The following is a 26,135-nucleotide window of genomic DNA, read 5'->3' as shown; positions in this document are numbered from 1 at the left end:
GAAAAAATCCTCTTTGCCCAGGATTCTTCTCCTGGGAAGCCGAGAAGCCTCAGAGAAAAAAAGAAAATAATTATCTGATTTGCTTCTTCTGTGCTTTGCTGCTTTGGGATGTGGTTGGAGATTGTTTATGCAACATGTGAATTGTTTTTACTTAATGACCAATCACCATCCAACTCTGTCGGGACTCTGGAAGGAGTCACAAGTTTTTATTATTCATTCTTGTTAAGCCTTCTGTCTGTATCCTTTCTCTATTCTTTAGTAGAGTTTTAGTATAGCATTCTGTAATATAAAATAATAGCATAAAATAATAAATTAGCCTTCTAAGAACATGGAGTCAGATTCTCAGTTCCTCCTTCATCCTGGGGACCCAGCAAATACCACTGAGGGACAAGTGGTCAATCAATCCACCTCAATGTTCCTTGAGGGGAGCACAGCCAGGGAGCTGCTTCAAGGCGCTGTCACTGAGATATTTCCCCTTGGAAACCCTGGGTGGGATCCAAATACACCCGAGCAGATGGCAAAATTAAAATGATATCAAAGCCTCGTGGAATGTGGGTTAAAACATGGGGTGTCTAAAACTGTAAATTAGTCAAAGTTTTACCCAGTGAGGCAAAATTATGATGAATCACCCACTGATTTTTGAACAGGTGAAGAGATCTGCCATCAAATATACTGATCTAGATTCTGAATTTTGTTTTGTGGGGGTCAGGCTTCAAAAGACGTAAGGAAAGATAAAGGGAGTTCAAGACATGGATAAACTGCTGGAGGTTGCCTGGAAGGTATTTTGAGACAGGGGCCCAACTGAAAGAGTTAATCCCAGCCTAGCAAGAAGGCAACTCAGGAAAAGTCACCCAAGAAAGCTTCCCCTCTGGAGAAGGCTCAGAGTGCATCCTGTAAGAAATGGGGGCATTGGAAAAAGGACTGTCCAGTGCTGAAAGAAAAATCATCAGTCCCTGTCGTAGCAGCGGTCCCCAGCGGGGAATAATGAGCATTGACTCCATGATTGCAGCAGGCTGATCAATCGCTTTGTTATACCATACTTTACTACTAAGAACAACCCATGGCCCTTGCCTGACAGTCACAACACACATGTGAATGCAATCGGTCAATCAAGCCAAACAACCATCACCAGTGGCCAGTTGTTCTGGTTTGAAAGCAAAAGCAGTGAGAGACTCTAAGTCAGAAATAAGAGTTTTTACAAAAAGGGAAAAAACCCCAAAATACATGAAACACAAAAGAAAAAGATATATAAATGTATAATGCACATAATAATGTATATAAAAGATATATAGATGTATAGACATATTGATATATTTAAAATACAGAATGAAACCTTACACACAGATCTCACTTAAAATTAGGTCTCTTTGTGGTACACAAGGGGTTTCCCCGTCCTTCTGCATTACCCACCCAGAGTAACCAGGTTCTTGAGAAAAAACCTTGCTGCCCCTCTTTGGGTGCCAAAATTATGTTCTGGTTAGAAAGCAAAACCAGTGAAAGACTCCAAGTCAGAAATACAATTTATTAGGAAAAGGGAAAAAAACCAAAAATACATGCAACAGTACAAAATGAAACCACTGACAGAGTCAGAATAAAACCGGACACCCTGCTAGTTAGGGTGGTGGTGGCAGTCCAGATGAAACGGTCTTGTTGATGTGGTGATCCCGTAGAAAAGATCTGGCAGCTCTTGTCCTCTAGAAACCAGTGGGTAAGGGCTGCCTGTTCTGTCCCAAAGCCTGGATTATATCCAGGTGGGGATGCTGAGCTCCTCCCCACTGGGCAGAGCATCTCCCAATGGGCTGATATCGGTCTGAGTCATGATTGGTCCTTGATTGCCCATCAAACAGAAATGGCTCCTGAAGGGAGTTTTCTCTGAGTCATGGGGCAAGGCATTGATGAGCCCATACAGTAAGGGTGTGATAGCTCTGAATCCATGTGCTTGCCTTCCAGTGGAAGTTAAAAATCCATTAATTCCTCACCTTATTAACCTGTAAAGCAAACCAGACAACAGCCTTGGTTATAGGACCTATGTTTAGATGAGGGCATGCAAATGGGACAAATACAACCATGGTCACATGCCACCCAAACTAGGACCACATGGTGACATCTAACAAGGTTTCTGTATCAGCACACAAAATTAGATTACTCAAGAACTGTTATCCCCTTATTGTTTCTATGCCCTTGAGCTCCACATTGGGTGCCAAAATCTGTCTAGGTTTGGAAAGACAGGAGTCTGCTAAGGAAGGCAGGAGCCTCCCCTGAAATGGAGAATGTAAACCCTCCCCACCCCTCCAAATTGCTATAAATTTGGAATTAAGAGACCCTCCGGCAAAAATATGGGAGCAGAAAATAACAGTTCTTTACTAGGCAAAAAAATAAAAAGATAAAATAAACAATACAGTGCACTAGAACAACACTGACAGAGTCAGAACACAACCTGACACCCTGTTGGCCAGGTTGTTGGTAGCAGTCCCGTTGGAAATGTGGCTGCAGTCCTCCTGGAGTGTCAGGTGTGGTTCTGTTGGAGCAGGGATCCTGTAGAAAGGTGCAGTCTTCCTCTAAGATCCAGTGGAAGGAGAAGCAGCTGCTGTTCCTCTGGGGATGCAGTGGAGAAAGCCATGCTGGTGGTCCAGAACCTCAAGATTATATCCAGGTAGGAATGCTTGGCTCTCCCCTCTGGGCGGAGCATCTCACACTGGGATGCTGTAGTTCTTATCAGTCAGGCAGTGACATTCAATAGCCTGTTATCAACACATATCTCCCCGGTTGTAGAAGAGATAAGGAAAACTGCCTACTTAACAGAAAACAACTACCATACAGATGGTAAATAGAGTGCAATTTGCGTGACAATCCAGGACATTGCCCAAAGCAGGATTTATTGCCACAAGTAGATTTATTGCCCAAAGCAGGATAATTTCACACCAGAACTAAAGCATTGTAAATATTTGTGGTTCTTGCCTTTAAAACATTGGGAAATGGAAAACTGGAAATGAATCCGTTAGAAAGACCTGTGGGGTGGGTGGGAGCAGCAGGATCAGCTCTGGTGGCAGCTCTCAGCTTTCCTGGGAAGAGGGAAGGGGCCGGATCCAGCTCCATGGATCACTCAGGCAGTGATTCCTGCCAGGATGAGAGAAGGTCATGGTGTCACCCTGTCCCCATTCCACAGGGTAGACCTGGCTGGAGTCCATGCAGAGCAGGAGCTACTCCAGGATCCCACATGATCCTACTCAAATCCTGCCACAGTCCTGCTCCATCCATCCCACCCAATTCAGAACTGGAATCCTTCCCTGATCTCACTCTATCCATCCTGGACCAATCCTGCTCCAGAATCCATCCCGCCTAATCCTGCTCCAGAATCCAGCCCCAGTCCCACTCTACAATTCCCCCTGATCCCACTCTGCATGGACCCCTGCCCTGATCCAGAATCCTTCCCTGATCCCAGTCCATCCATCCTGCCCCAATCCCCCTCTGGAATCCCACCCTGATCCTGCTCCATACCTGTGCTGAAGCTGTTGGTTCCCATATCCCTTCCTGCAGAAAGAGAAGATCCATGAGATTCCAGCACAGATCACACAGTGGGATTAACGCCTGGACCCATCCTGGGATCTGCACAGAGGGGATCCAGAGCTGGATCCACCATTGGAACTCACCAGCTGCTGGGTTGTATCCATTCCTGTCCCTCCTCCCTGTGGAAACAAAGTGGGATCAGCGTTGGTGGCACAGGATTCCCAGAACAGTGCCGGGTGGATCCGTGTCCCTTCCCGACCCCCATCCCGTATGTTACCGGATTGGAGCTTCCAGACGCCGAATCCGATGACGACAACGAGGATGAGGATGGCAGTGATGACGGACACAGCGACCACCACAGTGAGATTCCCGCCAGATGTCAGCCCTGGGAAACGCGGGATAGTGAGGAGGGGAGGGGGATGCCCATTTGGGAATTCCAAATTCCCAATCCCCACATTCCCAGCCTCACCCCAAGCGAAGATCCCAGGCTCTGGCATTCCGGGATGCTCCACCCTGCACCGGTACTGCTCCCGCTCCTCCGGCAGCGCCTCGATCCTGGCCCAGGTGTGGAAGGTGCCGTCGCTGTTGGGAACGATCCCGCCCCACTCCGTCTCCTGATCCAAGGTTTCACCCCCCTTCATCCAGCTGACTGCGATGGTGTTGGGGTAGAATCCATACGCATGGCAGGACAGGATCAGCATCTTGTGTTCCTCTTTTCCAGACACATGGACATCGGGGGCTCTGGAATGGGATAATGGTGATAGACATCATTGGAATTCCATGAGAGTGGGACTGGGGTGAGTTCTACCTATGGAATTCCCACGGGAACGGCATGAGAGTGAGATCTACCCATGGAATTCTCACTGGAGATGAGATGTATCCATAGAATTCCCACAGGAATTACTGTGTTCCCAAGTCCCCTATCCCCAAATCCCCACAGGAATTCTGCTCCCACCTTTGCGCTCCAGCTCTTTCTGCCCGTATCTGATGTATTTCTGGAGCCATTCGGGGCATTCGTGCTTCAAGTAATTCATCCAATACGCAGCCACGGTCCCATCCTGCTCCCAGTGCCTCCTGATGATCTCACCAACGCTGTCGGCCGCCACAAATCTCCTGGATTCCAGGTCAAAGGAAATTAAATCCTGCCCATCGTAGGCATTCCGGTGGGATCCACGGATGCTCCCATCGGACAGGAGGTCACAGCCGGAAACTCGCAACCTCGTGTGGAGACCTGGAGGGATTGTACCCACAGAGACCCATGGAATTGTGTCCCAGCCCCACAGAGCCCCATTCCAGCCCCATGGAGCCCCAGAGTCTGATGGAGACCCACAGAGCCTCATCCCAGCTCCTCGGAGCCCCATGGATGCAAATCCTAACTCCACAGATTCCAACCCAAGCCCACAGGTCCCATCCCAGCTTCACAGATCCCATCCCAGCCCCATGGATCACAAGATATCCCATCCCAGCCTAATGGATCCCCATTTCAGCCACTTGGAGCTCTGTGAATCCACATCCGTAACCTATAGATCCGATCCCAGCCCTATGGATGCTCACCGCAGCCCTACAGTTCCCATTTCAACCCTACAGATCCCATCCCAGCCCCATGGATGCACATTCCAGCCCTACAATTCCTATCCTAGCCCCACAGATCCCATCCCAGCCCCATGGGTCCCCATCTCACCCCTACAGTTTCTATCCCAGCTGCATGGATCCAATCCCAGCCCCACAGATCCCATTGCAGCCCCATGGATCCACATCCCAATCCATGGATCACAAGATATCCAATCCTAGCCTAATGGATCCCCATTTCAACCACTTGAACCCCATGAATCCACATCCGACACCTATAGATCCCATCCCAGCTCTATAGATCCCATCCCATCCCCCCAATCCCATCCCACCCCTGTGGGATCTCAGCACCTCAGGATGGAGGTGCAGAGAGGCCGAGACCAGCCTTGGGGGGCTCGGGAATCCTGGAATGTTGCCAGAAGTGTCTGGTGGCAGGATTTTGATCCTACACAGGAGATGAGACCTGTATGAAGACTGGGAGGAATTCACTGGGTGAATGGTGAAGGGATAAGTTAGTTAAAGTGTAAAACACAGGGTTTAGGATTTTGGTACAGGGGGGTCTAAAGAAGTAAGATGGAGGAATTGGGGCGTGTCCTGTCCTTCTTCTTCTTCTTCTTGGCCTCCATCTTCTGTGGTGGTGGTGGCACTTTGGGATTGGTCATTACTAAAAGTGCACCGGTTAATAAGGGTAGAAGGTATTGGGGAGAAATGATAAATATTGTGTACGTAACTTCGAGTATAAAGATAAGTGACCGCCCTGGGGGCTCGCAGTGTGCCCATGGCTGACTCGCTGTGCAGACCTCTGTCGGGCTGAAAGAAAATCTTTTAGATAAACAATTAATAAACACCAAGACCGAGACAAGATCAGAAGTCTCTCCTCGTCCTTTGAAGCGTCGGCTCTCCAAGGACATCCCTGAGAATTCCAGAACAGCCTAAACAGCCGAGAAACAGAGCAATAATGTCATCCCTGAGCTGCTATCTCTCTCCGAACATAAATCAGCAAAGAGAAAAGAAGAACGCCAGGAAATTTACAAGTGGCGTTCGCTGCGTGGGCACCCCCCACCAACCCTTTCGGGGGGGGATCAGCCCTGAAGAGCTGAAGAGCTGAAGAGCCGAGAGGGCAGCTCCTGAGGAGAGAAGCCTGAGAAAAAAAAAAAAAGGAAAAGAAGAAAGAAGAGAAGAAAAGAAAAAAAAACAGCCAGAAGAGTCTGCAAAAAAAACAGCAGTCACTGAGAATTCCATCTCTCAGCTTCGGCCGAAGGCAGTTCGTAGCAGAGCAGCCCGGATCGGAACCGGAAGGCGCCTCTGGATTCCTTCTCCTGTGACCTGCTGGACAGAGACGGGAGCCTTCGGACAGCTCTGACGTTCGGTGAGAAGGTCAAAAATAAGAACATAATTGCACACTCTCCCAAAAAACAACGGGAAATTTTGTCCGCCTTACAAGGCGTGGCTCAAACATATACAGAAAGGATATCAAAAGAAAGAATTAAAACAGGTGTTGTTGTGGGCAAGGCTTAATTACCCACTGGCCGAAACATGCCTGCTATTCAAAGTGGGGTTTTGGCAGGAAATTAATAGGCACTTATATTTCTTAGCAAAAAAAAAAAAAAAAAAAAAAAAAAAAAAAAAAAAAAAAAAAGGACGAGACAGCGTTAAAGCTGCTCTCGCCGGCAAGATTGATGCCAGAAAGGCGTCTCGGCACAGTCGAAAAGACTGGGAGAGCAACGAAAAGTTGCCGGCACCCTCAGAAGGAGGGTGGGGAGCAAAGCTCCAGGAAAGAATTACCTCTGACCTCAAGAAGCCAGGGGAAAGGGCTCTCGAGAAAAGAGAGCAGGAAATAATATTAAAGCCCCCGGTCCCAAAACCCAGAAACCCCAGGAAGCTCCTAAAGCATCCTGAAACTCTGGAGAGTACAAGGGAGTCAGGATCGGAGGGGGGGGTGCAGGGGGAAGAGAAGGGATCGGGGGGGGAGGCGCTTCCTCGCGGGGGGCACGGCGCGGCAGCGACGGAGCTGGCGGGGAGCGCGGGTGAAGAGACAGAGAAGGGAGACGCAAGTGCAGACGCGGCTTTTGTCAGCACAGCGCCGGGGGTGGCGGCCGCCCCAACAGGCAGGGTAGCAGAAAAACGCGCGGCGAGCAAAATTCGCAAAAACCGGGGGCGAGAGTCACAAACCAGCGCGGAGGCGGTAAACACGGGTGGCGAAATGGGGGAAAATGCGCAGCCCCAAAGGGCCACCGTAGTGAGACGCTGGAAGCGCATGATTGTGACGTCAGACCCGGTGCGGAGGTCGGCTCGGATCGCGGAGCGAACCCGGGTGCCGGCGGGGGGGCGGGCTGTACACACACTGGCGGGAGTGGACACAACGTCAGAGGGGGAGGAGACAGAGTCAGGGACGGACCGAGGGGAAGAAACCTCGGAGGTGGAACTGGAGGGGGAGAGTGACATCAGCTCGGGAGAGACAGGGAGCAGCTCACAGAGCATGCATGCGCAGAGAGTAGAGCGCAGGCGGGGGCGGGCTCGATCCCTTGTGACGTCTCGGGCGAGGAGGGGCCGTGCTCGGGACTCTACGTCCCCCTGCACCACACCCTCTCCAGAGTTGATACCTTCGGATGAAATCCTCGGAGTCCCAGTCCCTTCCCTTCAAGGGAGACGTTCTGGTGTTCAAGCTCCATTTTCAGCTGAATTAAAAGCCAAGCAGACACGGTCTCAAATGAGATCACGAACACGGCAGTCGACAGGACAGGGGCAGTCAAGCTCAGGCTGTCACCCGAGCTGGGGAGGCCGGTGACAGCGCCACCTAGTGGGGGGCAAGGCTTTCGCTTGCATCTCCACAGATTGAGACGTGGGTGTCGGCACGACACGTGAAACCATTTCGCGTGCGAGAACATGAAAATGCGGATCCCAGAAACAAAGATCCAAGAAAAACAAAGAGACGAGTACTCAGACAGGAGTCGAGACTCAGATTGCCAAGACGACTCGGAAGAGAAATAAAAAGGAACTAAGGACTTTGGGGGAATTCTCTGTTAAGGTCCTGAATGAAAAGCAAAGCAATGATGTCACACAGAAGTGAAGCCATGAGTTTTATGATGCTTATGTGCATCATTCTTTCATTCATTGCAATAAGCAATGGGGATAATTTACCTATTAATCAGCCAAAGCAAAATGTATGGTAGAATTCTTTGACATCTCTCCCATTTGGAGAGGAATTTTAAGGGTAGACTTCTTTGACATCTCTCCCATTTGGAGAGGAATTTTAAGAGTAGGGTTCTATGTTTTAATAGTTCTCCTAGTCCTCATACTTGTCGTCCCATGCATATTTGCATGTTTAAAACACGCTATGAATCGGATAGCAAAAGAGGTCTTCCTGGTGCAAACAGAAGGGGGAGATGTGGGATCTCAGCACCTCAGGATGGAGGTGCAGAGAGGCCGAGACCAGCCTTGGGGGGCTCGGGAATCCTGGAATGTTGCCAGAAGTGTCTGGTGGCAGGATTTTGATCCTACACAGGAGATGAGACCTGTATGAAGACTGGGAGGAATTCACTGGGTGAATGGTGAAGGGATAAGTTAGTTAAAGTGTAAAACACAGGGTTTAGGATTTTGGTACAGGGGGGTCTAAAGAAGTAAGATGGAGGAATTGGGGCGTGTCCTGTCCTTCTTCTTCTTCTTCTTGGCCTCCATCTTCTGTGGTGGTGGTGGCACTTTGGGATTGGTCATTACTAAAAGTGCACCGGTTAATAAGGGTAGAAGGTATTGGGGAGAAATGATAAATATTGTGTACGTAACTTCGAGTATAAAGATAAGTGACCGCCCTGGGGGCTCGCAGTGTGCCCATGGCTGACTTGCTCTGCAGACCTCTGTCGGGCTGAAAGAAAATCTTTTAGATAAACAATTAATAAACACCAAGACCGAGACAAGATCAGAAGTCTCTCCTCGTCCTTTGAAGCGTCAGCTCTCCAAGGCCATCCCTGGGCCTTTCCAGGCCACCTAAACAGCAACACAGAAAACCCTACACACCCCCACAGATCCCCCCACTCACCTCCGCTCTGGTTGTATCGCTCCTGCAGTGTCTCCATGTTCTTGGTATCCATGTGCTGGTTCCTCGTACTGTTCCGGGTCTGCCACTCCCAAAATCCTGGCTCGATTCCATCCTTCATCCACTGCGTCAGCGGCTCCAGCCGGCCCTGCTCGCTGTCGTAGCGCACAAAGGGGATCCCATCCATGAACCCCATTTGCATGTACTGGGGGATCCCCAGGCTGGGCTCTGACACCGCCACGTGCAGGTAACGCAGGGAGTGGAGAACTGGGGGGACACGGAGATTTGGGGGGGTTGAGGGGATCATGGATCAATGAAAGGGGAACTGGGAGAGCTGGGAAGGGGTTTGGGGATCCTGGGGCCAAGGAAAGGGTGTGCAGGGTGGGAGAGGTGGGATGGACAGGAAAGGGCCTGCAGGGGGTCCTGGTGTCCAGGAATGGGGGCTCAGAAGGGGGAGGGGGTGGTGCAGGGACTGGGAGAGTGGGATGGGGGTTCCAGGGGATCCCTGTGCCCATGAAAGGGGGTCCAGGGATCCCCAGTCCCAAGGCATGAGGGGTCAAAAGGTGGGAGGACCTGGGAATAGGAGTCTTGGGGACCCTTGATGCAGAGGAAAGGGGAGTTGGGAGCTGAGAAAAGCAGGAATGGGTGTCCAGGGGATCTCAGGGTCAAGGAAAAGGGGGGACTGGGGAAGGCGGGATGGATGAGAAAGAGGGTGCAGAGGGAGATTGGTACTGGATAAAGGAGTGCAGGGGGGTCCCAGTGCCCAGACGTGAAAATTCAGGAACCCCCTGCCAGCAGGACACACAGGTGAAGAAATGGGGGGACGCAGAGATTGGGGGCTCTGGGAGCGTCCAAGGGTCGGGAAGCGGAACCGGGAGAGCCGGAAAGGGTCCAAGGTCCAATGAAGGGACTGGGAGAGGCGGGATGGGGGATCCAGGGGTCCCCAGTGCCCACCAAAGGGGGTCCAGGGGTCCCCGGTGTGGAGGGCAGTGGGGTCTGGGAGCTGGGAAAGGCAGGAATGGGGGTTCAGGGGTCCCTGGGTCACAGAAAGGGGGCTCTGGGGCTGGGAGAGGCGGGCGGATCCCGGGGACGCAGCTCGGGAGACGCGAAAGAGAAAAGACCGAGGGAACGTCGGGGGAGGGGACGAGGGAAACGGGGAATTCCAGGGAGTTAATCTGGATCCCTCAGGATCCCCCCCTGCGACGCCCTGGGACCCCTGGGATCCTCTGGGACCCCGTTTCGGGAAGCGGTTGGAATGGAAAACGGGGGGGACACGGAAAGTTGGGAGATCTGGGGGAATCCAAAGGTCAAGGAAATGGTCCAAAGGGTCTGGGAAGGGCGGGATGCCCGAAAAGGGGGGCAGGGGGATCCCAGAGCACTGACGGGGGTGTGAGGGGGATCCTAGTCCCGGATAAGGGGGTGAAGGGGGGTCCTGGTGCCCAGAAATGGAGATTCAGGGCTGACCCAGTGCCCAGGAATGGGGGTTCAGGGGGGTTCCCGTGCCGACATTCAGGGTTCAAAGGGATCCTGATCCCCAGGAATGGGAGATCCGGTGGGTCTCGGGGCCAGATAAGGGGGCGCAGGGGGTCCCGCTGCCAAGAAATGAACGTTCACGGGGATGCCCGAGCTCAGGAATGGAGTTCAGGGGGGTCCCGGTACCAGATAAGGGGAACAGGGGGTCCCGGTGCTGAAGGAGGGGATGGAGGGGGTCACAGGACCCAAAATGGGGCTATGGGGATTCCTGTGCCCGATAACAGAAGTTCAGGAGGGTCCCGGTGCCCGGAAATGGACGTTCAGGGGGTTCCCGGTTTCGGGGTTCCCACTCACCTTTGGTCGCGCACCCCGGGTCCCCCAGGAGCCCCCAGAGCAGCCCCAGACCCAGCGCTGGAGCCATGGCCCTGCTCGGCCGCGGCCCCGCCCCAGCCATGGCCCGGCTCCCACAGCCGCCTCCGGTCCCGCCATTGGTGCCGCTGTCTCCTGCCCGCCAATGGCAGCCCGATCTGTCAGTGACGTCACCGGTCACTGGGCAGATCCCGGTCTCGCAGGTTGGGACGCGGAAGCGAAAGGGACCGAGGAGGGCGGGGCGGGGCGGGGCCGGGGAATTGCAGAGAATCCCTCTGGATCCCGCTGCGACCGCCCTGGAGCCCTCTGAGAACCACCTGGGAACCCCTGGGACCCCCTTAAGGAAGCGCCTGGAGGGGGGAACTGGGGGGATCCGGAAATTTGGGAGATCTGGGGGTGCAAAGGTGAAGGAAAAGGGCGGGTCTGGGATCTGGGAAGGGCGAGAGGGCCGGGCAGGGGTGCGGGGGGTCCCAGAACACGTGAAGGGGGTCCAGGAGGGGTCCCAGTCCCGGATAAGGGGGTGCAGGGGGTCCCCCTGCCCAGGAACGGAGGTTCGGGGGGTCCTTATGCCCAGGAATGGGGGGTGAGGGCAATGGGGGTTCCAGGGGGTCCCTGCGCCCAGGAAAGGGGGTGCAGGGCCCCCGGTGTTGAGGAAGGTGATGGGTGGGGGCTGGGGAAGGCAGGAGGGGGGGTTCAGGAAAAGGGGGTGCGGGGGGCATTGGGGCTGGATAAGGGGGTGCAGGGGGATCCCCGGGCTGGATGAGGGGAAGCAGGGGGATCCCGGTGATGGATAAGGGGTTGCTGGGTAAGTGTTGTATTCTTGTTGTTATTCATATTTCTCAAGTCCCATACTGTTGCAAGCTATTTTTTCTGCAGCACAGTTCTTCATGCGTCTTCTTAGGGGCTCCTCCTGGGCTCTCGACCCACCCCTTTTATCCCAGCTATCTTTACAAGCCATAGCTGCTGCCCGACCAAGGACTTCGCAGCTGTGACTCATTTAGAATAGCTAGGACCCACTTATGTAACACATAGGACTCTCACTACATTTCAGTTGTTGTATTCTTATTGCTGTTATAACAATACATATATTCACAGATAAGATATATCCACAGATAAGATATATCCACAGATAAGGGGGTGCAGGGGGGTCCCTGTGCCTGAGAATGGAGGCTTTGGGAGGGTTCCAGTCCCGGATATGGGGGTGAACAGGGGTCCTGGTGTTGAATAAGGGCATGCAGTGGGGTCCTGGTACCCTGGAATGGGGGTTCAGGGGGAGTCCCTTCCTGGGAGTCAGGGTTTGGGGGGGTCCTGGTGCTAGATAAGGGCCTGGCTGGGATCCAGTGCAGGGGGTCCTTGTTCACAGGAATGGGGGACTCAGGGGGGTCCTGATCCTGTTCAGGGTGTGAAAAACAAAATTCACTGCTTAGAGTTTTTAAAAGTTTAATAATAAGAGTAAGAGTAAGAGTAATAGTAGTAATAATAAGAAGAATAATAACAATAACAATAACAATAATAATCCAGAAAAGGACTGTATTTCCCCCCCCCTCCCATGCGCTGGAGTGCTCTTGGCAAACAGCCAAAGAACACAGGGGTGTACACAGACAATGTTATCTTTATACCTTTACATTGCTGAGATATATGCACATTCATGTGTTTCATGCATTATTAAAAAATTCTTGTGAACTTTCTGATGTTTTGGGAAGTTCTTTCTTTGATTTCTTCACACTCCGGCTTATCTGCACAACATCCTGTGTGTCAGGTCAATATATTTTATTTCTTTTTGTGTCTCCATCCTGCTGTTTCACATCCTCTGATAAGGATTCAGTATGGCCTCCCTAATTTTAACATGGTATTGTCTAATTGTCCTCTGGTGCTCTGCTTTGTGTCACGGTTATCTTATTACTTGGACAGGCTGGTCAGTGGATGGCCTTACACTGTTTTTAGTTACACAAAAGCCTTTTTACGTCTAATGTTTTGCTAAGTCCTATTGAATCATGATTTTAAAGGGTTAGGATTTTAGCTGAGTGTTAGAACCAATTCATATTGAAGTTAGATACACCAATGTTAGGTTAATGATTATTGGATGCTTAAGCTAAAGCTAATTGTTATATTATGAGCTCATTTGTAGAAAGAAGTGGAGCAAGTGAACCATTATAGGAACATACTGAAACCAGTAGAACAATGCCCAGCACCTGATGAAGACCTTCCTGACTTCATCCCTGGGACCACTGGCCCAATTTGAGACCACCGACCCAATTCAAGAGAAGAATTGTGCACGCGTGAAAGACTAATAACCTCATTTTAATACAAAGCGGGGATGGGAGGTGCTGGGGTTATGTATATGTATTATTTTGGGAAATAAACAGAAGGCAAAAATCCTTATGCAGTGCGGTCATGCATTTTGAGAATGACTCCCCTGTGCTGCCCACCAGCGTAATAAACATGCAACTTTCTAACTTTTGACTAGTTAGAGAGACTTTGTCCATGATTCTCAGTTTTAATGATTCAGTTAAAAAGCCAGCCAGGAGGAGGCTCTGCTGGGCTGTGAGACCAGCTCAGGTCATGGACCCCCTTGGTGCATCCTGTGGAGAAATGGCTACATGAGAGAAGTCACGTAGACATTTGCTTGTTAGCCGACCAGGAGTTGGGAAAGTACCGAACACAGCTAGTTGGAGTTTTTGCACCTGCAAGATAGCGTGTCCTTGGGCCTAGCTGGGTATGATAACAAGTGGACAGAGAGACGTGGGAAATAGAGAATGTAGGCCCAAAGGAATGAGGAAGAGTTGATGGTATAGTTTAACCGATAGTTCGCTTGGCTTATAGAATATTCATAAGCTTATTACTTGCTGTATAAGTGTCTGATGCTCTCTTCAATAAACGGAACTTGCTGTTGACTCACATTGAGCCCCGAGTTTTCCCTGCACCTGACAAATGGCTCATCCCCGACAAAGGCCGCATTCAGCAACAGCACCACCAGGATATTCCTGGAAGAGTGGGCTCTGCTGCACAGACTGTTCATCCAGCAGCAGACAAGGACCCCTGACTACTAAAACTCCAGACAAAATGGTATGTTTAAAAATTGAGACAGTTTTAAACAGTGACCGGTAAGGCGTGGTCAGGAGAGGCCCTTTGGTAAGTCGTGGGAGATGTCCCACGTGAAGCTTGTGCCTCTGTAGTGTGCTTGCAAGCTGAAGTTGCAGTTGAAATCTGGTTACCAGCAGAAAGAGTTGTTGAACTGTTGTACTGAGCTCGGGCTTTTGGTGCTGCCATTTGTTTCAGCATAGAGAGCTCAGTTTGCCACCAACTGGGGCTAGCAGTTGTAAGGGCAAATGCTGGTCTAAGGTTGTTATAGCTGAGTTTGTGTGTGTGGAAAGAAATACCCCTTTCACAGTGAGTTTGTGTGTGTGGAAAGAAATACCCCTTTCACAGCGGGTTTGTGTGTGTGAACTTTCTAGTTTTGGGTAGCAGCATTCGCTGTGACACCTGGTGTTTGAGTATAACCAGTCTTTATAAGGCTTTGTGTTCAGGTGTTAACCAATCCTTTGCCTGTGGGACCTGGGAGGCGAGGATCAAACGCTGTAACACGGTGCCTTTGTGGTCCCTGTCCTTGTGGAGTTTGCAAAGATGTAACTTTGGATTCATCTGGTGTAGTGTGAGATTTTGCTGACTATTGTGTAAAAGTTACAATTGCAACAAGCTGGTAATTTTTCTTGTGTGTCATCTCTGTTAAGCTGTGTATTAAGCTTGAGCCTGAGTCAAAAGGGTTAAGCCACCCTTTTATAGGGTTTTAACTTGAACCGGTGTTTGTGGGCTGTCAGAGCTGTAATAGAGACAGCTTGTTATAAGTTGATTCCTAAGACTTGAGGTACAGGAGAGCTGTGTGGATTTTTCCCCCTGCATTGTGGGAATTTGATTCTTGGGACTGTATAGCTCTGTGAGATTTTAAGATTTTGTTTGCAACAAGTGCAGCATTTTATGTGGAAAAACTAGTGTGGTGATTTATGCATTAAAGCAAATTAAAAAAATTCCAGGAATTCCCACCCCGCCCCCATTTGTGGTGTTTGTGGGCATATCAGATTTTTTGCTGTAACAGGGACAGCCTTTTTATTTATTTTATTTGTGGTTTGACAGATTAAAGGAATCCCTTTACCTTGGCAGTGTGAAAAGTGCATATTATATGTCTCTATGCAGATATAAAATATTATATGTATTTTGTTGTAGTGATTAATAGGGCAGTATCAATATTTTAACAGTATGGTAAATGCAGTTTTCTAGTTAAGGTAGGAACTATGTATGTGGGATACTTTTTTAGGAAATGAATGAGGTACTTGCACCAGATAGCAGCCACAGGACACCTAAATCATTCAGAGAAAGAGAATTTACTGCTCTCTTATCAGAAGAAACGAACTTCTTCCCTCCTTGCTCAGCCATTAAGGCGCCGCTGAGGATTAGGAGGCAGAAGTTGACACTGACCAGACAGAATCCTTTGTTTGAATGGCATTTATGCATCATGTATGAGGTGTATGAATATGCAACAGGCTATTGTTTTTAAGGGTTAATCCTCTTTTAACGGGTGTCCTTTTTCGGGCTTATTTTGCGCAGAAAATGTACCCGGTCCTCCGTAACTTTCTTCGTATTGTCCTAATCTCAATTGTTCAAATTTTTATTACTCTAGTTATATTACTATTTTTACGACAATTTTATTACTATTAAACTTTAAATTATTTTTTAAGTGATGGGCGTTTTTCACAATGGAGGCATGGGAGGAAAAGTGGATTTAAGGGTCTTCACTTAGTTCTCATTATTCTGGTCTGCGATTTTGGAGTTTTCTGTCAGAAATCGCTCCCTTCCCCCACTCATCCGCAGAGCTTTGGGCAGATTTCCTTTTCTTGCGGTAAATTCAAGCGGTGCACTAATGCGCCTAATTAGGGGCAGGAAAACTGAGGGCTTTCCTCGGAGACGGAGCCACCGCAGCCGCAGTGCCGGGAAAGCCGTGGCGGGAGCTGCGGAGAAGTTTGTTTGCGTTTTCAGCTCAATCCCCCTCGGGCCCGGGCCCGTTCCAGGGCTGTTCCTCAGCTCCGGCTCTGCCCTCACGCAGCCCGGGGGGCCCGGAGAGCGCGGGGCGGGGCTGTGCCGTGTGCAGAGCCCGCCCCTGGCTGGGATTGGGCGATGGTGCCGTCAGTCGTGGTTGTGGCGCGCTGATTGGTGGGAGCGGGGCGGAGCCGGGCCCCGCTGGCGGGCTGAGGGCGGCCGTGGCCGGGCAGCGGCGCCATTGTCGGAGCGCGTGTGCGGTGCCGTGAGCGGCGGCAGCGGCCGGAGCGCGGTGAGGCGGCGGCGGAGCTCGGAGGCGGCCGCAGCGCAGGTGGGAGCCGCGCTGGGTTGTGCGGGGGCTCGGGGCTGGCTGCGGGCCTCGGGGGCGGCAGGGGGCTCGGGCGGGTTCGTTGTGCCGTGTCCGGCGCGTGTTGCCGCTGGCGTGAGGGCGCTGCGGGAGCGGCTGCCCGCGGTCTCCTTGCGGCCGCTGCCTCGGCAGGAGCCGCTGGCGGAGCAGCGCTGGCTCGGCCCGGTTGCTGTGGCTGGGACAGAGGGGGCTGCCCCGTGCCCGGGGCTGTGCGGGGAAATTGCCGTGGCCGGAGGTTTCTGTGCGCAGAGGAGACAGAGGAGTCCTGTAAAAGTGACTTTATTGCTGCGCAGAGGGAGAGGCCGTGGGGCATTTGCCGTGCGCTCTCTGCCATTGTTGTAGTTCGCAGCCTCCTTTTTATCCTCATTTTCCCGGCTCATCTCCCTCTCCCTTTGCCCACTGGCTGAGGAACTTGGAAGGTTCAGACCTCCCGATCCGGTAACTGCATGTCCTCGTTAATGTGCATCCCCACTTTTGTATAACAGCCGATATTCACGGCTCTGTTAAGTATTTGTTCTTCTGGAAGTTCAGGAATTCAGCGGGACTTTCTGTGAGTAGCAATCCGTGTTAATTAGTAACATTTATTGTAGCTGATGGTTTCGCCCGTCGCTTCCTGATCTACAAATCCCTGACCCCTTGCTCCGCTGCTGAATGAGCTGCACTCTCAAGGTGTGGAGCATGGTAAAAAGATGCGAGTTGCTGTTGCACATCAGAGGAGAAACAGCATTCGTTTAACCCATGGTCTGCCAGGGAGCCACAAAACCGTGTCCCATTCCCATCTTTTCCACGTTTGGACTGGAGCATGAGGTGCTTTCTTACTTCCTTTGTTATCTGTTTCACCACTGTTTCTTTGTCATCTATTTGCCAACAGGAGCTTGAGTCATTTAATTTTCTACAAACTCCTTTTTTTTTCTGCTAACAGATGATCTGATCGCATCCCATGGTTAAGTGTTGTGTTCCTCATTTCAGTGGATTGGTCAGCAGGAAGGTCAGGAGCTGGAGCTGTCTGGTTGGTTATTATTGCGAGGACAGCTTGTAATCTATTGATGCCATTGAAATGAGAAATGGGTTCTGTGGCTTCTGATATGAATTGGTTCGGGTTCCCAGGGGCTGATCCATGATGTAGGATTTGTTCTGCTGGTGGTTCATCTTTTCCCCATTTTGGGTGCTCTCTTCAGCCAAGACTTCATCAATTTACCACTTTTATCTAATTGAATCATAAAATACTAGATTCCCAACTGATTTCCCTGAACTTGTGGCAGCAAGAATTTCTCGGTGCTCTAACCCACCCTATATAACACAGACAGTGACAGCACATGTTGGAGTGGGCAGAGGGATGATTCCCCCACTTATTTATAGTGAAGTTTTCCCAACATTGTCCATTTGCTGTTTCCCTTTGCAGCTTCACCCGTTTGTGTTGCAGGGTCAGATATCCTCCCCCTGGGCTCTGCCTTGAGCTGTGCAAATTCCATCAGTGCAAGCAGGCAGAGCTTGGGGTGAGGGGCAGAGGGAATCAGCCCAATTCCTGCCCCGGGCAAGAGACCCAGGTGCATTGTCCACACTTTGCCCAGCAGTGTTCATTTGCATTTCTAAAGCTCCTCTGGAGGCTGCCTGGAATGAAGCTTCTCTTCCAGGGCAGCCATCTGGTGAGTCACATGTGGCCCCCCAAGAATCTGCTGTGTTTTAAAAAAAAGTATTAACTATTTACAAGTTCAAAGTATTACGGTTAAAGCTCTTCAGTTCTACAAATGCCCCATAAAGGAGAACTTGGAAAAACCCAGACCAAAAATTGATTCTCACACTTCTGTCCCAAACCCACCTGACAATATAAAGTGGGAATTATTATAAAAAATTATTATCATGTTGTTATCTTATCACTGAAATTGCAGGGAAAACAAAAACTCTCCAAGAATCTCTTTAGTGTTAGAGAGTCAAGGCATTCCTTGGTTCTGGCCAGGATGTGCAACAGAAATAATTTCTTTCACAAATAGCCGGGCTGTGCAGAGAAAATCATTCCATTGCCATGTGAGTTTTACTCGATTTTTCCTAAACTTTATGTAGTTGGAACCAGTCTAAATCCAATGCTTTAATGTTCATTGCTTCCAAATTGTGCAAGCTTTTAGTATTTGGTTTCCTATTGGATCCGGATTTCTTCCCCTCTGATGTCAATTCGGTCTCCACACTCCTGGATTTCCTTCTCAGCCTTTTCCAGCCCAGGTGTCTCCAGCTCTGCCGGGGGCAGTGTCTGGGGTAGCTGTTGGTTGCTGTTTGCTGCTGGGCAATGTTGATGTTTTGTTGCTGGTCGTTATCTCTGTGGGTGTCTTTTGGGCTGTTCCCAGTCTGTTCGGATGTTAAACTCATCTCCATTGAGTGGTGTAACATCCCTTAAATAAAACCTTTAAAATTCCTTTCCCAAAGGCAAACCTTTGAGTAGAGAAACCTTTCTGAGCAGAGAAATAAGATTTGAAAGAACCGAAATCGGTACATTTTGCAGCAGTGCAGTGGCAGGCAGCCCAGAGTGTGGGTGTCAGTGAGCCCCAGAGTGGAATTGTGCCGTAGTGTTCCCCAGCAGCTGTGGCAGTGCAGGCCCAGCCAGCACAGAAGCTGCAGCAGTGGCAGCAAGGCTTGGCCCCAGTGGCTGGAGCTGGCAGAGGAGGGTGGCCAGGATTGCAGAGGATTCCAGGCGAGGATCTGTGGGCAGGCGCAGGGGCTTGGCCCGCTGTGGAGCCCTGGCTGCTGCTGCGTTGCCTTCAGGGCAGGCTCAGGGGCGGCCTCCCATCCTCCTGCTGCGGGCGGGAAGTGCAAATCTCCGGGGCTTCAGAGCCCTTGAGGCCAGGCTGAGGGGTCCCCCCGTGTTGAGCCGTGCTGACGGCTGTTTCTGGCCTCAGGGACACTTGGCATGGGCCCCTTGGCCACCAGTGGTGCTGCTTTGCACTCCTTAGGCAGGAGCCGATGTCCTGGCTGGGTGTTGGCAGCAGCAAAGAGCCAGGGCAGGCTCAGTGCCAGCCCAGCTTCCTGTGGGAGAATGTGCCTTGATATCTGCTCCAGTGGTTGCTGAAGCAGTGAGAATTGCTTTTGCCTGCCTGTTAGGTGCCATGGTGTCAGCAGAAGATGTTGAAGCCTTCCTGCTCAGGGCATTTCAGTGCCCAGCTCTCACAAGCAGCCACAGCTCTGTGGGTTGAGCTGAGCATGGGGCGGTGACCTGCGCTGTGTCTGATTGCCCTTCCTTAATAACAGCCTGTCTTGTAGCTCTTTTCCCTTCTGCTGCCCTTGCAGAGCCATCCACAAACACATTTTCTCCCTCAGACCAGGGAATGTCCCATCATCAATCTGTTCCAGTTTGTGTCTGGAGCTCTGTCCCTTGAGTGCAGTCCTGGGTTCCTTGCCAGCCCCTCTCCAGGCTGTTCACACAGGAGGCTGGGTTAAAGCCTTGCCCTGTCCTCAGTTCTAAATCCTCCTGTGCCATTGAACAAGTTTCATATTGTAATAATCGAGCCCTGCTCATCTATTTAGAGGCTGTTTAGGTCGTCAAAGCTTTACCTTGATGCCAGACTTGAACTCTAGGAGATCCTCCTGTTGTCATCACTTTTCAGGGGAGGCCACTCTCTGGCCACTGGGTTAAACATTTTAGCACAAGAATTCCTTTGACTAGACCCTGTTTAAAATCCTCCTATAATTCAAATACTTTTTCCTTTTTGGAAGGCCCAGGAAAACTGCCTCATTTAATCTTCATTTTAACACTTGAAAATTCTGTGTTTCCTCCTGCTGTCCATCCATCCCGTTTGTTGACTGGCAGGATAGGAGTGTTGTAGGGAGACATCCTTGGCTCCAAAAGCCCTGCCTTTAACCGGGACTCAATACCAGGCTGTGAGCCCTTTCTTCTCTCTCTTGGAACAAGGTATTGCTTGTCCTGGTTGCTTTAAAGTAATTTGTAGTGGCTCCATATCTAATTTTCCCTCTTTCCCTGTCTCTGCCCGCACTTCTGGGTTCACTTCAGCATGGGCCTTTTTCATCTTGTCACACAAAGGTAGAACAGAAGTGGCCTCTGCAACCCCTTTTACAGTAGTAAAATCCAGCTCTCAAATTCCTTCCTAAGTAATTACAATCACAGGAGGAAGAAAAAGAAATTAATTTTATTCAAACCTATGCCCCACAACTTCTAATAATAGTTGAACAAGTCATACCTGCTCATCTTTCCCACTCATTCCCTTAAAAATAAAATATTCTTTTAACTCTTTTCCCCCTTCGGTCTAAGATTCAGAGTGGATTTCCTGTGTCCATCAGGAAATGCCTCCTCTCAATGCAGACCCATCCTGAATGTTCTCAAGGGCTGCAGTGTGGAGGGTCCCTGGTGTGATGGGAGCTGTGACAGCCCTGCCAATCCATGTCCATCAAGGGGTGGACTTGCTGGTCCTGAGGGTGCTGCTGTCTGTGCTTGCAGTGTCCTTGTGCCCTGCAGCTGGAGCCCTGGTTCCTTGCCAGGGGCTGTTTGGGTGGGCTCTCCCCTGCCGAGGAGGGCAGTGCCTCTGCCAGGTGTTTGTGGCCGAGCCGTGCCCTGGGTGCTGGGGCCCCCTTGGGCCCTGGAGTTGATCCCTCAGGGGCTGTAGGAACTGTGCCCTGGCCTTTGCCTTCAGCTTGGCCTTTTGCTGCTCCCTTCTTGCACTCACCTGCTGTGCCTTTGTGCCCAAGTGCTGCAGGGCCTTCTTGTGCCCCTCCTGCAGCCCCCTCAGTGCCTGTGGGTGCTTGTCTTGCTTTACAAGAGAGGTGTCTGCTCGGGAAAGCAGAAAAAGCCTCTCTTGGAATGGAGAAAGCAAACCCCCTCCCTCTTAATTTTTAGAGTAGTGAAATGAAGGGGCTCTCAGGCAAAGATATGGGAATAGGAATACCAGTTCTTTACTAGTGTGTATAATAAAGCAAACAAACACCAACAGCTGCGGCACTGACAGCAAACAGAGCCCGGACCCAGTCCCGGCCTTTGGGCTGCGGCGCTTTGCCCTTGGGTGCAGTTCCGGGCACGGCCGGCAGGGGCGCTGGTGGATCCCGCGGGGCGGGGCAGCGCATCCCTCCCATGGGAACCTCTCTGAACGGAAATAGAGCAATCCCTTCAGCTAACTCTTTCACTTTTTTACCTTCTATAGCCTTTCTCCCGTGTTTTGGCAAAGAATTTGGAGAGCGCTGCCTTTTAACTGTGCTCCTAGTGTTTCGATAAGGTGCTTCCTGTGGAGACAGAGAGTTTCCCTGAACAGCCGGAGCTGTGGTTACCAAGGGGCCGTAACTCAGAGCAGGACGGGGTCAGGGGAGGATATCCCGCCGAGGCTCGGTGGGAGTGTGGGCAGGATCTGCTGCTGGAATCGTCAGAGGGGGATCTTCCCGTGGAGCCCGAGGCGGAGCGTGGGCAGCCCCCCCATGGCTGATGGCGGCTGATCCGGCAGCTGCCGGCAGAGCAAAGGCAGGTGGGAGAGCCCGGCAGCAGCGGCGGTGCCCAGCGCAGGTGGCACGGGCAGGGCAGCCGGGGATGGGATGGCTGGGACCCCCCCTGGGTGCGGTGGGCGCGGTGACCTCGGAGCAGGCGGCAGGACAGAGCAACCCCCATCTTCCCCAGCATGGCCGGCAGAGCGGCCGCGGGCCAGGCAGTGGGAGCAGGGCACACAAATTGAGCGACAGCGCCGGGGCAGGTGGAGCTGCCCTGGGCAGTGAGGCCGCACCTGGGATGGAAACCGGGGCAGGCGGAGCTGAGGCGGGCAGCGAGCCGGGACCCGGGACAGGCGCCTGTGCCGTGAACGGAGGGGGCAAGACCTGCAGAGGATCCCACTCTTTTTCTGATTTTTCCTCTTGTTCCCTTCCCTTTCATTTCCCCTTTTTCTTTTCTTGTTTTTTTTTTTTTTTTTTTTTTCGGGACTTTCTGATACTTTAAAGATTTTTATTCTCCTAAAATCTCCTGTCTAACATATGGCATATTCTCTTTCTTCTAGATTAAATGTTGTTTTTTTTTTTTTACAAATAAACTCAGAATGTAACAAATCCAGAGTTCTGCTTGGATACTTTGAAATGGCCAACGAGCTAACTCAGAACCTCCTAATGTTGTTTTTCTCATCACCTTTTTATTTATCCTTTGGCAAATTAAGGATACATCCTAAATCAAAAAATCCCAATGCACCCATAATTCCATAAAAAATGATCGCACAAAGCTTGAGTACCCCAGTGGGTTTTCTGATGCATGTCTTCTAATATTTTTCTAATAAGCACATTTTATTAAGTAATTGTCTTCCATCAAGAAGTTTCCATTTCCCTGATTTATCTTGTTCACTTCCTGTCTTGTTTAATTTTTTTTTCTCGGCTTCCCTAAACTTTGGAATTTCCAGTTTTCCTCGTTTTGAGTTAATATTAACATAACTCACTCAGCTCCATTTTTTTGCTGCATCCTTAGATTTGTGATCTGCCAAATTATTTCCTCTTCTTTCTGGAGTCTTTCCCTTTTGGAGTTCCCTAATCTGTACTATAGCTATCTCTTTTAGGTAATTGTAATGCCTCTAAAACCTCTAAAATAAGTTCCTCATGTACTAATCCTTTTCTTCTTGAATTAAGTAATCTTTTTCCTTTCCAAATTTTTTACAGGTATGTACTACTCTAAAGGCATACCTTGAATCAGTATATATAGTTCCTTTATTTTGTGTTAAATATTACAGTGCTCTTTTTAAAGTATATAATTCACAAGTTTGAGCTTACTAGTTTAAGGTTAATTTCCCTTTTTCCATAGTTTGCACGTTTTCCCCATCAACTTCTACATACCCTGTATTTTCTCCTTTTGCAAGGAGTTGTATCTCTGTTAGCTAACATAACTCCCAAAGGACTATTTTTTTTCCTGTATCCAACTTACTGGTTTTCTGTCTCATTTTTCAAGATCTTATCTATTCATCTTCTTCCTCTGTTTTTCACTTTCACTAACAACCTAAATACCACTTTTCTTTCAACTACACACACAAAAATAAAAAACTTTTTTCTCACACTACTTTCAGTACAATACACCTCCCTCCAAGGAGATATAGTGAAGCTTAAAATGCACAATCCACATTACCTTCACTTTCATTCATCTACATTCACTCACTTTTATTTCCCATTCTCTCCCACACATTCTTTCCCACCCTCAGGACACAGAGTGGATCCCTGTTGACAGAGAATCGCGGGTCCCTGTGGCCCCCCCTCACCTTGGGGTGGCCTCTGGTCTCAGTATCTCCGGGCCTCCTGGGAGGGCCCTGACTCTGCTGCCTCCGGTGCCGTTCACCTGTGAGGCTGATTTGTGTGTCACTCACACTCTTTAGCCACGGGCCCCTCACACGCCCTGGGGACAATGGCTCGTTTGCAGGTCACCTGTACCTTATGCCACAGCCCCCACACGCCCAGGAGAACAATGGCTCATTTGTGGGTCACACACTCTTCTTTCCACAGCCCCCCTTCCCACCCACCCGGGAAGCTGAGGCTGATTTTGTGTGTGACTCACTCTCACACACAACAAGACAACAATAAGGTACCTTTTGTTATAAATGATCAAATTGAGAGCCAAACTTATAAGAAAACTTAGCAAAGATTTATTAATTTGTCTGGTCGACTGAAGTTTGGTCGTCAAAACCAGGACAGCCAAGGGTCAGCGTCGAGCCCGGGTTCGGTGCTGGGTGAACACGGATCTGAGCTCCAAATGTCAGAGTCTCCCCCTGTTCACAAATGCTGCCTGACGCAGCGAGTTCTTTTACAGTTTATTCTGCTCGAGGCAGAGATGACTGAATGTTCTTTGTGTCTCTTCCCATACATAACCGTGTCTTTACCTGTGCAGAGGTGGACAAAGACTCAGTACAGGTGTCTGATGTTGTCAGTAGACTCTGGGGAAGGCAGCATTCACATGCATCAGGGTGGGGCTGTAGATCATCTTGGTAGCTGTAATCGACGAGGCGTTAATCACTCTTGGCTGGACCTGGTGACCCGGGGAAGCCAGCGATTATCGCCCTGGAAGCTTCTATTCTTTCATTAAAAACCCCGATGTTTATCTCAACCAAGTCCAGGAACTAGATGTATATGAATAAGATGCTGTTCCCTGCCAGGGTGGTCAAAAGACATAATGTGGATTTTACAATATTTTATACATTAATAGCGTGAATTATCTCTTTCATATACTACACTTTCACATCACCTATTACAAGTTTAGGTGTTTCTTGCCAGTCCCCGTGCTCTTGGATATCCCTCAACCCAGCTGTGCTGCCCAATCCCAGATGTTCTTGAGCATATCCTCAATCCGGCAGAATTTGGCTCAGCCGTGGATGCTCTTGGAATGTTAATTCCTCAACCCAGCAGGTATTAATTCTGGATGCTCTTGGGCTCTCTTATCTCTCAAACCAACAGAAATTTTAGGAGCCCCTTTTTTCCCATTTCCTAGTGGACTGGGCTTGGAAACTCCTCTGCTCCCTTCCTCCGAGGGGTCCAGCCCCTCTCTGGGACCCAGTCCCAGTTACCCCGGGGGATTCTCTCACTCCTCTTCTCACTCGCTGTGTCTCTTTACTGGCTGCTTCCCTCGAGGAAAGTTGGAAACGCAGCGTGGGAGACTCCAGCACTCACTTGGCAGGTCTGGGACAACCAGCCCTCGTCTCATTCACAGCCCAGAGCAGAGAATGAGGGGAGAAGGGAGCTCCGGAGCCCAAACAGCCCCGGCATCCCGAAATGGGGAGAGCGAAGTGGGGGGAGCCTTTGGGATTGCTGGGACTGCCAGCAGCCTGGGCAGGGCGGGCACTGGGCACAAGGGGGACCCCCAATCCAAGCGTGACCCCCAACAGCTGGGACAGGGGGGAACCCCCGAACACCAGAGGAGAGGGACCAGGGATGGGGAACTCCTGGGAGGCTTTTTCAGGGCTGAAACTTGGTGTTTGGGAGGTTTTTCTGGAGCCCAGGTGGCCAGTGACTTGTAGAGATGGACTCGGGCAGAGGGACCTTCAAACTCAATGTGTGTTGGGGAAGATGAAACAGGAAAGCCTTATAAATATGATTGTCTGGCAAAAGATTTTGTGAACATAAAAAGTATAAGGAAGATTGAAATGAAAGCAAGCTCTGAGATACCTCAGTTAGTGAACAACTGGAAAACAATGGTGTGGTTCAACTGAAGGTAATCCCCTTTTGATGAAACAATTCTCTCTGCTGGCAGACAGATCCAAGGGTCATAGCAGACCCTACAGCTTGGCAAAGGGAGTCCAAAGAGGAGATTTTAGGGTTTAAAATGTAACGCAGTATGGTGATGTAATGATTTTTACAGGCTGTATGTAAATGCTGTAGGATTTGTATCTTGTACTGGATTTGTTAGTGAGAAATATAATATTTAACACAGAAGAAAATTGATTGTATTGTAACGGGACCCTTCCTCTCTTACGCTCTTCTCCTCTTACTCTCTTACCCTCTCATCCTCTCTACCCCTCTCTTCTCTCAGGCCTGCTCCGAGCTGTGCCTGGCAGCTCCAACCAGGGCCCTGCACCCAGGCCCTTTGCAATAAACCGCAAGTTCCACGTCCTGGCTGCAGAGATCTCTCGTCTCCGTCTGTCCCGACCGTCCTACCCCCCAGTGCTCCTACAAATGCGCTCATCCCTTGTTTTCCCCAAACCAGGATTTCCCATTGCCAAGGCCTGGGACGCTGCGAAGAAGAGGAAGATGCCCCGGGACACTGAGGCAGGTGAGGAGGAAGTCAGTGCCCCTTTCCCCTCTGTGCTGCTCCATCTCCCAGCCCAGCACGGCCCCGGCTGCAGCTCAGGCCTG

General features: G+C 50.4%; 1 protein-coding gene and 1 pseudogene across 1 annotated transcript; one reads left to right on the top strand and one right to left on the bottom strand.

Moving 5' to 3' along the window:
* The window catches only part of LOC131570213 (uncharacterized), a 1,483,036-nt pseudogene that overhangs the window by 608,204 nt on the left and 848,697 nt on the right, over positions 1-26,135 (top strand).
* On the bottom strand, positions 2,875-11,051 carry LOC131570289 (class I histocompatibility antigen, F10 alpha chain-like). Its single transcript, XM_058822654.1, has 8 exons — positions 10,937-11,051; positions 9,113-9,376; positions 4,463-4,738; positions 3,977-4,246; positions 3,785-3,892; positions 3,651-3,686; positions 3,499-3,531; positions 2,875-3,117 (listed from the first exon to the last, which is right to left on the bottom strand). Exons 1-8 carry the CDS (start codon positions 11,034-11,036, stop codon positions 3,104-3,106), a joined length of 1,101 nt encoding a protein of 366 aa, XP_058678637.1. The 5' UTR covers positions 11,037-11,051; the 3' UTR covers positions 2,875-3,103.

Source organism: Ammospiza caudacuta, chromosome 33 (assembly GCF_027887145.1).
Source record: "Ammospiza caudacuta isolate bAmmCau1 chromosome 33, bAmmCau1.pri, whole genome shotgun sequence".
Lineage (NCBI taxonomy): Eukaryota > Metazoa > Chordata > Aves > Passeriformes > Passerellidae > Ammospiza > Ammospiza caudacuta.
This window is presented reverse-complemented; position numbering and strand designations above follow the sequence as displayed.